General features: G+C 46.3%; 2 protein-coding genes across 2 annotated transcripts in view; one reads left to right on the plus strand and one right to left on the minus strand.

Annotated features, from left to right (window-relative positions):
- Window positions 1-430: 430 nt before the first annotated feature.
- The window catches only part of tg (thyroglobulin), a 40936-nt gene continuing 28971 nt past the window's right edge, over window positions 431-12395 (minus strand). Inside the window, exons 40-48 of the mRNA XM_023813614.2 lie at window positions 12162-12321; window positions 11450-11646; window positions 7262-7426; window positions 6081-6248; window positions 5257-5444; window positions 4357-4464; window positions 1449-1589; window positions 1144-1337; window positions 431-651 (exon numbers count right to left, since the gene is read on the minus strand). Of these exons, the coding sequence (XP_023669382.2) occupies window positions 530-651; window positions 1144-1337; window positions 1449-1589; window positions 4357-4464; window positions 5257-5444; window positions 6081-6248; window positions 7262-7426; window positions 11450-11646; window positions 12162-12321 (1443 nt within the window). The 3' untranslated portion in view covers window positions 431-529. The remainder of the gene's footprint in view (window positions 652-1143; window positions 1338-1448; window positions 1590-4356; window positions 4465-5256; window positions 5445-6080; window positions 6249-7261; window positions 7427-11449; window positions 11647-12161; window positions 12322-12395) is intronic.
- Window positions 9007-11161, plus strand: sla1b (Src like adaptor 1b). The gene is made up of 7 exons (XM_023813656.2): window positions 9007-9236; window positions 9577-9670; window positions 9754-9834; window positions 9977-10080; window positions 10178-10309; window positions 10432-10561; window positions 10666-11161. The coding sequence occupies exons 1-7, from the start codon at window positions 9161-9163 to the stop codon at window positions 10883-10885; spliced, it is 837 nt and encodes a 278-aa protein (XP_023669424.1). The 5' UTR covers window positions 9007-9160; the 3' UTR covers window positions 10886-11161.

The raw sequence follows: 12395 nt of genomic DNA on the forward strand, positions 1-12395 counted from the left end.
CAGCGTGGACACTCAGGTGTTCTGTGCCACCTTTTCTGAGGCAGGTTGGGGCCCTGTGGTATGGCTAGGATAGCCTATGCATTCATTTGCCACTGTCGATGGCACAGGATGGTGGGAAGGGAACTGGCGTGCATGCTTGGCAAATCTCAGCTGCTACATACTCAGGTGACCCTGGCAGAGATTTCAAATTTCGTTTTACAGAATTCCAAAAGTACTCTGGGGTATACAACAAATTCAATCCATTCTGAAAAGTCCACAATGCTTCCATACATTCCAGACGTTTCTGGAAGTTTATATTTGATAGTGGGTGGTGGGTTGAAAACTCAAAGAACCCCCACTCACCTTCACACAGGCCTGTTTGAGGGGCCAGACACCAACGCACGCGGCAGAGGACACCGAGCATGAAATGGAAAGCAATTACAGCCTGAGAGCTTTTGCAGTTATGATTTTATTAAAGGGCTATTAACAGGACAAAGTTGAGAGAACGTTTTAATTTCCAGAAAAGTTAAAGTGAAGATGTGCTGATTGTTTAACTATAAGCATCCTTTTCAGACTTGGGCTTCCTTGGACCTGCTGAGGTCTGGAATGAATTGAAGCTTGGCTTTGCTGTTGAGGCAGACGCCTCCTCAGGGACGCCACGTAAGAGTTTCTCTGGAAGAAAACAAGCAAATGAAAAAACATCCTGCATTTTCAGTTTTGGCAGCTTCTTAAGGAAACAGCCAAACTTTTATTAGTCTACCATATTCATAGGTTCCCCCTGGCCTTTCATGAGTAAACATTTTGCAGGGTGTTCTGATCCTGGGCTACGGTGAGTAAGATAATTGTGCACACACTCAGCCAGACATGTCACAAGCCTGGGGAACTCGGGGCTGAGAGCTTAGTTCATTTGTTTTAAGAAGCTTCAGAAGCCTCGGAGAGATCAGGTCTCTGGGCTTAGCCCCAGATGTCTTAATATTCTAGCGACACCCCTGCATTTAGCTAAGCCATAGAAGCACACAGTCCAAAAATCAGCAGCAGAAATACGCTCTGTGATGGGGAGCACCCTGTGTGCACCTGGAGTAACACAGAGCTGACGGTCAGAGTACTTTACCGGGTTGGGATAAAGAGCGCATAGCTATGGGCGGTGGGATAATCCCCACCTACCTGTGGAGGTGGTCAGGGCTGGTACATAGTCATGCCAGAAGGAGCACTCCTTTCTCCTCAAGCCTGTTCGGGTTCTGAGGGGTGCATACAATTCTTTGTAGTTGTTCCCATTAGCATGGGGCATGAATTTAGGCCATGGGGGTAGGACATCACCAAAGGACACCCTCGAGATGGAATGTGGGATGTTGGGATTTCTGGAGCAAAAGGAATAAAGCGTCAGCAGACTGGACGAGATCAGAAATCTCAGTGGGGTAAAGGGTCAGCACAGCCAATGGCCCCGTGGTTCACGAAGTGCTTCATCTTACCCAGACTTGATAAAGTTGGCCACGTAGTTCATAGTTTGGAGGGAAAGCTGCCTTTCCTCAGCGGTGAAGATCTCCTTTGTCTGTGGGTGATGCGGGAGTCCAAACAGAAACTGGATATCCAATGGCAATGACAAATCAGCACTAAGAAAGTCATGGAAAAAAGACAAAAGCATGTATTATCCAGCCATCCATCCATCTGTCTGTCCGTCTTCCAACTGCTCATCCTAGTGAGGGCCATGTATTATCTCAGAGCTAAAAAAGAAACAAATATTCTATTGTCTCCCTATCAATATTACAGTTCCCGATTCCAGTGCAACTTGTTTGTCTGAAGGTAAAGAATAGCTGCTGCGCAAACAAAGCTTTAGAAGTGGAAAAATATGGACCATCTCAGGAGTCGATGTGTTTTGACAGATGGAATGAAACCCTCTCAGGGTTAGGCGATCCAAATAGATAATCACAGTCACAGGCATCCATAAACTTGCACAGAATTCATCATCTTCCACTATAAGCAAAGTGAGGGGATGGACACTAATGTGAAATCAACACTTTGTTTCCATTTGTTTCATATTTTGTTTTTGCAGGTGCACTAATAAGTAATGTATATAAATTCTGTTTCTTAATGCAACATAGTTCATTTACCCACTAAGGGACATTTTATGAAAATCTCCCCATAAATCATTGTTTTCTAACCCAAATACTTAAAAAATCCATGTGATCCCTAACTAGAGACCAGATTCTCTCCTCCCTCTGAACCACCTGATCCTCTAGTCCACTCTTTCTCAACCTGGCATCATGAAGATTGCTCTGGTTAAGCGATGGTTAACCTTACCTATCAGGCAGATCATTCTAAGTATCTTGGGGTGCAGAGGTGTGCAAGTCACATCAGGTAACAACCGATGCCACCCAAGGCTCTGTCCTGGGCCTCATTAGTCAGCCACATGGATTCTCCCACCACTACTACAATGATGACATCCAACTCTACCTGACAATCCCTCCTAAGGACACCACAGTCTCGATCTTCACATGCTGCACCAACATCGCAGCCTGGATTAGGGATCTTCACATCTAGCGGAACCTCTCAAAGACCAAGATTCCTCCCTGCCAGCCGAACCATTCACCAAGACATCACATGAATAGCTTGCTCATCAACATTCTCTCCATCATTTTTTGCCAGGAAATTAGAACTAATAATAGATGACTAGCAATCCTTTGATGACATCATCACTGCGACCTCCCTGTCTCTTGGACCACCAGATCCTAGCCCATGCACTCAAATATACTCTTTACTAACAGGGCCTGTCAAACCGCTGCAGCTGATTCAGAATGTGACTAGATGTCTGGTATTCAATCAGTCAAAGTGCTCTCATGTTTATCCCTCACTATAGGTCAGTGGATTTTTTTTTGCAGTGCGACCCAGTTTTTACCATGCCAGCTCAGTCACGACCCTGTATCAAGTATAGGTAAAAATTAACGCTATAATCTAGCACGCAGCGCACATGGAAATTAGCGCCAATAAATGACTATCGCATAAAAGTGATTGGATGTGGCAGTGAATTTTATGCAGTTTGGCTTTTTGGATCAGTTGAGTGTTCACTAGTTTTGTGATAAGCATTTGCAGACCCAAGACCTATTCATACAGGTTAATTCGAGGACTGGGGCTGGGAAGTCTGATCGTGGATCAGCATAGGAGCTTGCTGGTTTTAAAATGCTTACATTTTACAAATCGCGACCTTCAGAACTTGCCGCGCCCCAAATTTGGGGTGCAAGAATCGCTGCTATAGATGCATGCAAGTTCAAGTCCATGGTGCTGGCTTTCAGAGTCATTAAAGGGGACTTATGCTATTCTGGTTTTACCATTTCCTTTAGTGTGTTATATAGCTTAATTTGCATGTAAACAGTCTGCAAAGTCTTAAAGCCCAAAGTAGACGCCAAAGCGAGTAACTCTCACCGCAGAAACCACTCATCCCTAATCTGCCTGACCTTGTTGGAATTCCAGCCCTTATTTTCTGTGACATGGTGAGGTCGTCTTATAACACAACCCATATTGGCCGCCTGCCCACAATTATCTGTCTGCAGACTGCAAGACATGTATGGAATGTGTAAGGCAAGCTGACCAATCAGAGCCCACTTGGCTCATTGGGGGATGGAGCTTAAAACTCAGAGCATTTCAGGCAGTTATTATAGACAGAGTAAATAGAGATGAACAGTATGAGAAAAAATTATGTGTTTTGGAACAGTGAAGCATGTAATATATTCCAGTAGATCCCAATAATAAAACTGAAATGAAATAATCAGTGAAAATGAGCATAGCAGGTCCCATTTAGTGGAGCAGCATCTATCTCCGTGGTGTAAGCCATTCAGCATTTTCACACATCATCCAATAACTAACATTAAATATCTACTGTGCACAAGGCACAGACCTGCTTTTGGGTTTCGGGCTTAATCTGCCTCTAGGTTGACTTAACAGGGAACCAAACTGACTTAGTTCTTGTAGTCAAACAGGGTGTTGTTATTTTAAAAATTGAGTATGTTTTATGTTAAAATCATATAACCCAGATAAGGATCGAAAGTACCCTTCATGCAATGACTGCCTTTCTTTTTGGAACAATAAAACTGACACCAGACATCCTCTTATTGCCAAAACCAGAGGCAGGCAAAAATAACACATAACTCTGGTTCCCCTGGGAGTCAAACACACTTAACATTGAAAGTTGATACTCTTGCATAATATTGCTCCATTCCTTAAGACAGCCACAATATCATATTTTTATCAACATTGACAACAATGACTCTCTGCAGAGAATCTATGGGACACACCATCGTAAATAAGGGTTATACACAGTCAGCCTACTACTTACTGATGAACAGGCGGACAGACTGAAGGGTGTTTCCCATCAAAAAAACCCACCTGGTCTGGTCTGCCTTCTCAGGCAGGTGGTACATGAAGATGTTAGACCTTGTGTGGGCCGCCCAGAAGCTGGCCATCTTCACCGCAGGGCAGATGATGAACAGATCTCTGCAGAGAAGTGGAACGTTATTTGGAGTGACAGAGCGTCGCAGGGTTTGGCTTTTTTTCAGACAATCAACTGTGATAGTCTAACACACCAATGAGCATCTAACGTCTGAGACGAATGGCGCTTGTTGGTCAAGGCATTCGGTATTAATCTCTCAGAAAGGCAGATTCTGGCATATTATGTGAGCTGTACCAGTATGTGATTATGATTTGAATACCGTCTTGGCAGTATGTGCCTGTAGGGGGTGCAGGGTGACCTTTAAAGCCCTCTCACATGTGAGCAGAATCATGCGGCAGCGGTACACCAGTGAGCACTATGACATCACCTCCATCTCCCCACTGCAGCCTCTAAGTAATAGTTTCCACTGGAGTTGAGGGACGCTGAAACCCGGAGTTGGCCTGCATTTCTCCAGAACGTAGCATATTTACGTAGAGGCCAATGCCAGCCAGAGCCTCTTTCAAACACTTCTTCAGAATCTTACAGCTTCAGAGCTTTCAAACATCACACCGGTTTTGTTTTCCTGCTTTTTTTCCGTAAAAGCTAGCTGAAAACACTTCAGGGCGCTGGCACATCGACAGCGCGCCAGCCTGGCAGACCTTCATGCCAGCCATACTGCTTCCATTAAACGAGTCCCAGCGCTAATGGAAGCTGGTTCTTCTGCGTGATCCTGCCACATCCATCAGGATTTGCGGCGTCCAAGCAATAGACCCATCGATAAGACCCATCGACAAGCAGCAAGGAACACAAGCGCATACATTTTGGAACATTCCGGAGCGTGACTTGGGTGCCCATACCTCGTGGCGTTTTCTAAGGCCCGTGAGAAGACGTTGTAGCCAGCTGGGGAGGGGTCATGCTGCATGGAGTAGAACCACGTCGCTGCTTCTTTGACGAACGCGTTGGCGTCACCCCCCCCGAGGGAATCTGACAGAGCTTGATAGAAGACCGTCTTGCTGCTTGTTCTACCTTGCAGTTCTTCAAATTTCTGACCCAAAAGGAATTTTCACGCAATTTAGACAATAACATTAATAGGGATTTGAGTTTAAGACTCAGACATCTAATTAAATTATCCATCCATCCATCTTCATTTATACCCGTTTGTCCTATGCAGGGTCACAGGGACCCAGAAGGGACCCAGAAGCCACTTGCACAAAGCAGGGAATAACTCAGGATGATGAGACAGGAGAACATGCAAACTCAACACAAAGTGTCGAAGGCCGAAGCGGAGACTCGAACCCCTCACCACCATACTGCCCCAAGCTGAATTATGTCCCATAATGATTAAAATTGCAACTGCTACGGGGGGAGGATTTATTACAGAGGGCTGTAAAATAAATGTAATGGTGATTTTTACAATAAATTATTACCTTTGTAGAAAAGGAAACACCAAGATATTTTAATATTATGGGTGGCAAACAGAAATTCGAACAAAGGTTTACTAAATAGTACATGTCCCTCTAAAGGAGAAGACGATGCATGACTTGTATCAAACCCAAACCTGAAATGTACCACAGAGTTGAGTTAACAAATTCGAGGGAACTCTGCTGAAGGCATTCATCATAAAATACGTGTTTACATGGAACAGACTGGTGAGAAGCTGTTAATGTATTAATGTAGCCACCTTGATATTTCTGGCCCTCCTGATCAGCCCGTCGTCCGCTGAAGACCCCACCATGAGGTCCACAGGGAGAAAGCGGCCATTCTGGAGAGCCGAGGAGGGGCTTTCCTTTACAGATATCCCATCAAGCACTGGGGCCCAAGCTCTGAGAGGACCACTGACAGCCAGCAACTGCAGAAACACAGAACTGACGGTCATCCATATGGCAAAATGAAAACTGATTACTAATAATCATAAGTAGAAGTGAAAAGCCCCCTCAAAAGGGGATGGTCCTTCTGCGATTACTAATTATGTTCAAAAGGAAGAGACACCTTCAGAGGTCACTGCGCTTATGGAAATCTGCTGAAAACAGCTACGACATTCTGCACTACACATTTCAGAGTTATGAAAGAAAGGCAACGGGACCCCAGTGTGGTGACTTTCTCCACAAAGTAAAACCGATAAAATGCACATATGTGTCATCGTTACTAAAAAATATGAGAAAAAAGTTTCCTAAACTATTCCTCACATATTCTAGTAATCCATCATCCTTGACTGAACAGATGAATAAATGAAGAAAAAAAAATGACACAACTGCCAAAACTATAAATAATCTATAAAATTGTTGAAATGGTTCCCCTGTGGCAGAAGTCACGAGCATTCGCCTGACGTGCAAGAGTGCATAAGCTCAGTTACATAAAAATCTTGAAATGCAATCGTGCGCCACATCCAGCCAGGGCCCGTGAGTTTCTGGAACAGGTCTGCGTAATCCACCGTGGTCCTTTGTAGGAAATTCCTCATTTTTCTCTAATCTTTCCTTCAGCAGTAGTTCCTTTTTAGTTATATGCATACCATCGGTGCAAGATTTCTAAAAACAAGCGTATATATAACTGTGCACTACATAAGCTCTCTTTGCACTTTGTCTTGTTTTGCACTGTCTGTCTGTTTCTCTCTGCTTTATGTATCTTGCCTCTGTATGCATGAGAATTTCCACCCTGGGATTAAAGTTTTATATAATCGTACAAATGTAAAACATCATCTCTAAGATATATATATATAGTTGTTTCGACTTTTACTATGAATTCCAATGGCACTGCACAATCCCTGTGTTTATTTAGCATAATTCCTCCCCCATGAATGGAACGGACATGTAAACCAGGCAGAGACAGCCGCACGCCGCAGGAAGGCGCCCCCTGCAGACCTACCTTGGTCTGGGCTGCGTTGAGGGCCTGGGCTGACAGCCTTCTCAGGCAGGACACCATCTGGGCCGCGTCAGAGTGGGAGCAGCCCAGCTCCTGGGCCAGGCTGGCCGCCTGCTGCCCGGCTCGGGGTTGGCTGATGGGGGAGGCTGGGGAGAAGGCTGAGCCGCCCTGGGACAGCGGAGAGGAAACAGCAGCACAAACTTTAATACTGATTAAAACAGGCAGCCACCCACTGCAATACTCATGCACTGAAATGCTGGATCCTAATGCACAGTTCAAAGTAAATATTTACAGAGCGGAGTATTGGGTCCATGATGTATCATTATCTGCACATACAGCCTGGAAAACATTCACAAATTCCTTCTTCTACACTCACAGTCCGAACTCCCCAAAAATCAAACCTCCAATTTTTCATATTAAGTAAAGAAATTAATATAAATACTATATTTCTAAACTATTGCAGACATGTTTACTGAAGACCATTGTGTAAGTGTGCATGTAACGTATAACCCAAATAGCAGGCTGGGGTACACCACATGAACTGCATGTCTGCTGATCATTGTGTGACACAGGGGCAGCATGCAAACGCCACGTGGACAGAACACAAGCCGCCAACCACAGAGGCATGCAGCAAAAGTACTCCTCACTTCTTCCAAGCAGACCAGCTCCTGAACACCATGCTGCCCCTTCCACACTGGACTGTCTCCTTAACACCCTGCTCTGCTCTACATAACTCCCCTTCCACACTGGACTGTCTCCTTAACACCCTGCTCTGCCCTACGTAACTCCCCTTACACACTGGACTGTCTCCTTAACACCCTGCTCCGCTCTACGTAACTCCCCTTCCACACTGGACTATCTCCTTAACACCCTGCTCTGCTCTACGTAACTCCCCTTACACACTGGACTGTCTCCTTAACACCCTGCTCTGCTCTACCTAACTCCCCTTACACACTGGACTGTCTCCTTAACACCCTGCTCTGCTCTACGTAACTCCCCTTACACACTGGACTGTCTCCTTAACACCCTGCTCTGCTCTACGTAACTCCCCTTACACACTGGACTGTCTCCTTAACACCCTGCTCTGCCCTACGTAACTCCCCTTACACCGAACAAATGTTTTATTCTCATTGCATACTTACACACCTGTTCATATTTACACAATATAAATCGTACACGGAAATTGCACAGCCGTACACATCTACACTAACTAAACAGCCAGTATATTTGCACTGTTTCTCATAGTCTATAGCCTATTGTTGTATAATGTATATTGTATTGTCATAGCCTCCTGATGTGCCTCCCTCCCCCTTAAAAGTCCTTTTAGATTGTTTTACCTCATTTTTTGGGTATGTGTATATGTATATTTATTTCCTCCCCCTGCCCCTAATCCTCACTGTCGATCTGTGAGTGTGTCCTGCTGTGTTGTACGTTGCACCTTTGTTCCCTGGAGGACGTTATTTTGTTTCACTTTGTGCTTTACTGTATATGGTTGAGATGACAATGAAGCTCTACTGTTACTACTACTAGGCACTGCATGCTGATCAAATTTTACTTAGCAGATCACCAACATATGTTCCTTATAAGCAACTTAAAGTGATGATATAAATGAAGCCAACGGGTAATTTTACATGTTGAAATTTAACAACTGCCTATGAAATACACGTTATACTTCAGTTACAGTCAAATGCACATTTTTGCCGAGATATTAAAATAAGCTGCACTTCCTGTTTGCTTCATTCGGGAAGTGGAAAGTTGTGGTCTGCTGCCGCTTCTCTATTCTGCCGAGACGCAGCGCGGCGTGGCGCTGCTTTCAGAGCCGCTGCGAACCTGCAGTGACTATGGGATGCGGCACGGTTAGCTGAGGTATCCACAGGCACGCCGGCGGCTCACAAGGCAGCCATGGGGAATGCGGAGGCAGGTGCCGCAGTGGCGGATAGCGCAGGCGGCACGGCCGAGACGGCCCCCCTGTGCGGAGGTAAGCAGCAAGGCAGGACGCTCACAGAACATGCCCGATTAGCCGAGAGTACTGAACTAATACTCCTAATACTCCGGCATCTGAGTCTACCTTTGTGTTTGTGCTTTGATCAGTTCATAGAGAAGCCTGCATTTACGTTATTTTAATCTTAATGTAAACATTAAGTGGTATCCAACAGAGGAAGCGGCATTTTTCAGATTTGACATTTGCTAAGAGAAATAAAATAGTGTGACTTTTGAACAAACTTTTGTTCAGTGGCCTCATGTGAAAGTGTTTTCTTTGAAAATGCATCGCAGCAGAGCAATCTGACACGTCTCACGAATCTCCCCATCCCAAAAAGAAAATGGCGTCCTGTTTGTGCTGGAAGACTATCCCCCTCCCAACCTTGCCGAGCCCATCTTCAAGACAGGGGAGAAGCTACAAGTTCTGTCCGAGTAAGAGTGGAAATTTCACAGCTCCCTGTGGCTTCTCGGGGCTCTGAGCTCGTTAACCTGGATTTCCACTCTGTCGCTTCTAGGCAAGACGGCTGGTTGCAAGTTCGTTGCCTAGAGAAGGAAGACTATATTCCAAAACACCACACCGGAAACATCTACAGGGGGTAAGTGGTAGGCAGTGAAATTTTAGCCCCACAAATGTGGCCAGGTTCTGCCCCGCTGAGGTCCCGACCCGCTGAGGTCTCGACCCGCTGAGGTGCTGACCCGCTGAGGTGCTGACCCGTTGGCCCTGCATGTCTTTCTAAGGTGGCTCTTCGAGGGCGTGAGCAGAGACAAAGCAGAAGAGCTGCTGGAGCTCCCAGGACACAGACCCGGCTCGTTTATGATCAGGAAGAGCTTAAGCAACACAGGTGAACAGCTGCTCATCTGCGGACTCAACATTCTGATTTAAAACATAGAAAATTAATTAACTCACTAATTAATTGACATTATTGCTCATTCCTGCAGGGATGTATTCACTATCAGTTTGGAATAATTCAGTGAAACATTACCGCATCTTCTGCCAGCCCAATAACAGCTACTACATTTTCCCTCGCATGTCCTTCCACTCCTTGGATGACTTAGTCGGCCACTATTCTGGTAAATGGTCTCTGTCAGCCACCGAGGTTTGATGTCGTGGGTTTTGCACCAGTGCACGGATGAAGGTTTGAATAACAGCTCTCTAGCCTGTCCTGAGGCTTAGTGACTTTCCACCCTTACAGAATCTGCAGAGGGTCTGTGCTGCCCCCTCACCACGCCGTGTCTGGCCTCCAGCAGCAGGAGAGTCGATCCGTCCAGCCAGGCTCCCCCTGTGGTGATGCGGTGCAAGTTTGACTGGAAGAACGTTGACAGGTGAGACCGCGGCAGCACGAGCTAACAGGCTCCGCCGTCACTGACCTAAGCCAGACTTAATTATACAGATGGTGAGCCTACAGTCACATGTCATGCGTCTGCAGGTCAGGGTTCAAGAGCAGGAGCCTGCTGCTCTCTCCAGAAAGCAGAGACTCGGCGCTAAGCTTTGGGTTGAGAAGCAGCATGGCCACCTACGTTTCCCTGACGGGCCAGAACGGCAGAAGCAAGACAGCCAGCCAGAAAGCCAAGAGGGGACACCAGCTGGAGGAAGACGAGCTCATCGCCCTGACTGGCCAGGAGGACGGCTACCAACAGCCTTGTTAGACCTACCGCTGGGTCCTGTACGTACCGCTGTTGATGTCTGTCCCCGTCTCTGTAAACAACTCGGAGTTTATGGTACGGGATACAAATTGAAAGGGTTGCAAGGTCATTGTCTGGTCAAAGCATCTTTTCGAAAGTTGTTTTTAGTTATTTTTCACGTAAAGCAAAAGAAAAACCATAAATCATGTAAACACAACGTCCAAACTGTAAATAATATATATATGTATTTATAAAATCGACATGTCAAAAAAACAAAAATAAAACAATTATGCTAAAAATGCAGAAGTGTACGACCTATGTTTGATACCAACATGAACTCCAAGGAAATGCGGCCACAGTGCAATTGCATTTCATCACAGGTCAATATCTGCATTTCCAATAATCTTTGATAGCTGGTCATTTTCACTTCACAGTACATTCTAACCTGCCAAGATCCGAAACCTTAAGACCTTTATTTGAGGTCTGATGGAAAAAAGAGCAAGACCTTCATCTTCCTCAATTTCCACGAAATTGTATCACCAGTAAAAAAGAATTAGGACCCCAGAGGAATCAAAAACACTGGCTTACCATGAGCAGGGCCCGGTGAAAGAGACCTGGGGAGCCGGCAGTGACGAGGTGCAAGCTGGCCACGTCTGCCCCACTGCCCTCTGCCCCCAGGGTCACGCTGCCGGGGTCACCTCCGAAATGAGCGATGTTCCTCTGGACCCATTTCAGAACGGCAGCCTGGTCCTGCAGGCCGTAGTTCCCAAGGGCGTCTGTGGAACCTGGAAGTATGGCGAAAGCAGTGAAAAGCACACAGCTGTGTCCGGGGAGGGGGGGGGGGGGGACATCGGCCCGCAGCTGGGAGCCAGCAAGGAGCCAGTCTACAGAAGCTTCTGGAAGTGCGGCTCTCACTGCCGTATTGCAGTACATCTGTGTTTGCATTACGGGACGCAAATATTTCTAAATAAGTATTACATAGTACATGATATCTCTGGAGTACCCAAACACAGATAAACAGATCCCCACAACAGAAGAGAGAGTTATTTGGGGTTAGCAAACTGAACACAAAAAGACAGCAGATTCTGCTTCAGCAGGGTCACGTATGTAGGTGACAATAGGTGATGTGTCTTCTAGTGTGACAAGGCTGAGAGATAGCAAGAAGACAAAGGGGCTTGTCATGTGACTACAGCCCACTCCAGGACACAAAGGGGCTTGTCATGTGACCACGGCCCCCCCCGAGACTCTCTACCCCCCGATCCGAAACGCCACATCCGAGCAGCAAAAGGCAGGCAGGCACCTGCAGTGAGGAATCCAAACACTGCAGTCCTGAAGCTGGCCGTCACCACGATAACGTCGCCAACGGCGGCAAGGAAAGAGCCATCCAGATACGGCGGGCCTTCGGAGCCGACATTAGTGGCAGGGTTGTGGAAGAAGACCAGGACGGAGGCGTTCGCTTTCTGGGGCGGGAGACAACCGCGTGGTCATGTGACCATGGGAATAACAGCAGTGCGGTTGCGGGCCGGTTGTAACT

Source organism: Paramormyrops kingsleyae, chromosome 9 (assembly GCF_048594095.1).
Source record: "Paramormyrops kingsleyae isolate MSU_618 chromosome 9, PKINGS_0.4, whole genome shotgun sequence".
Classification (NCBI taxonomy): Eukaryota; Metazoa; Chordata; class Actinopteri; order Osteoglossiformes; family Mormyridae; genus Paramormyrops; species Paramormyrops kingsleyae.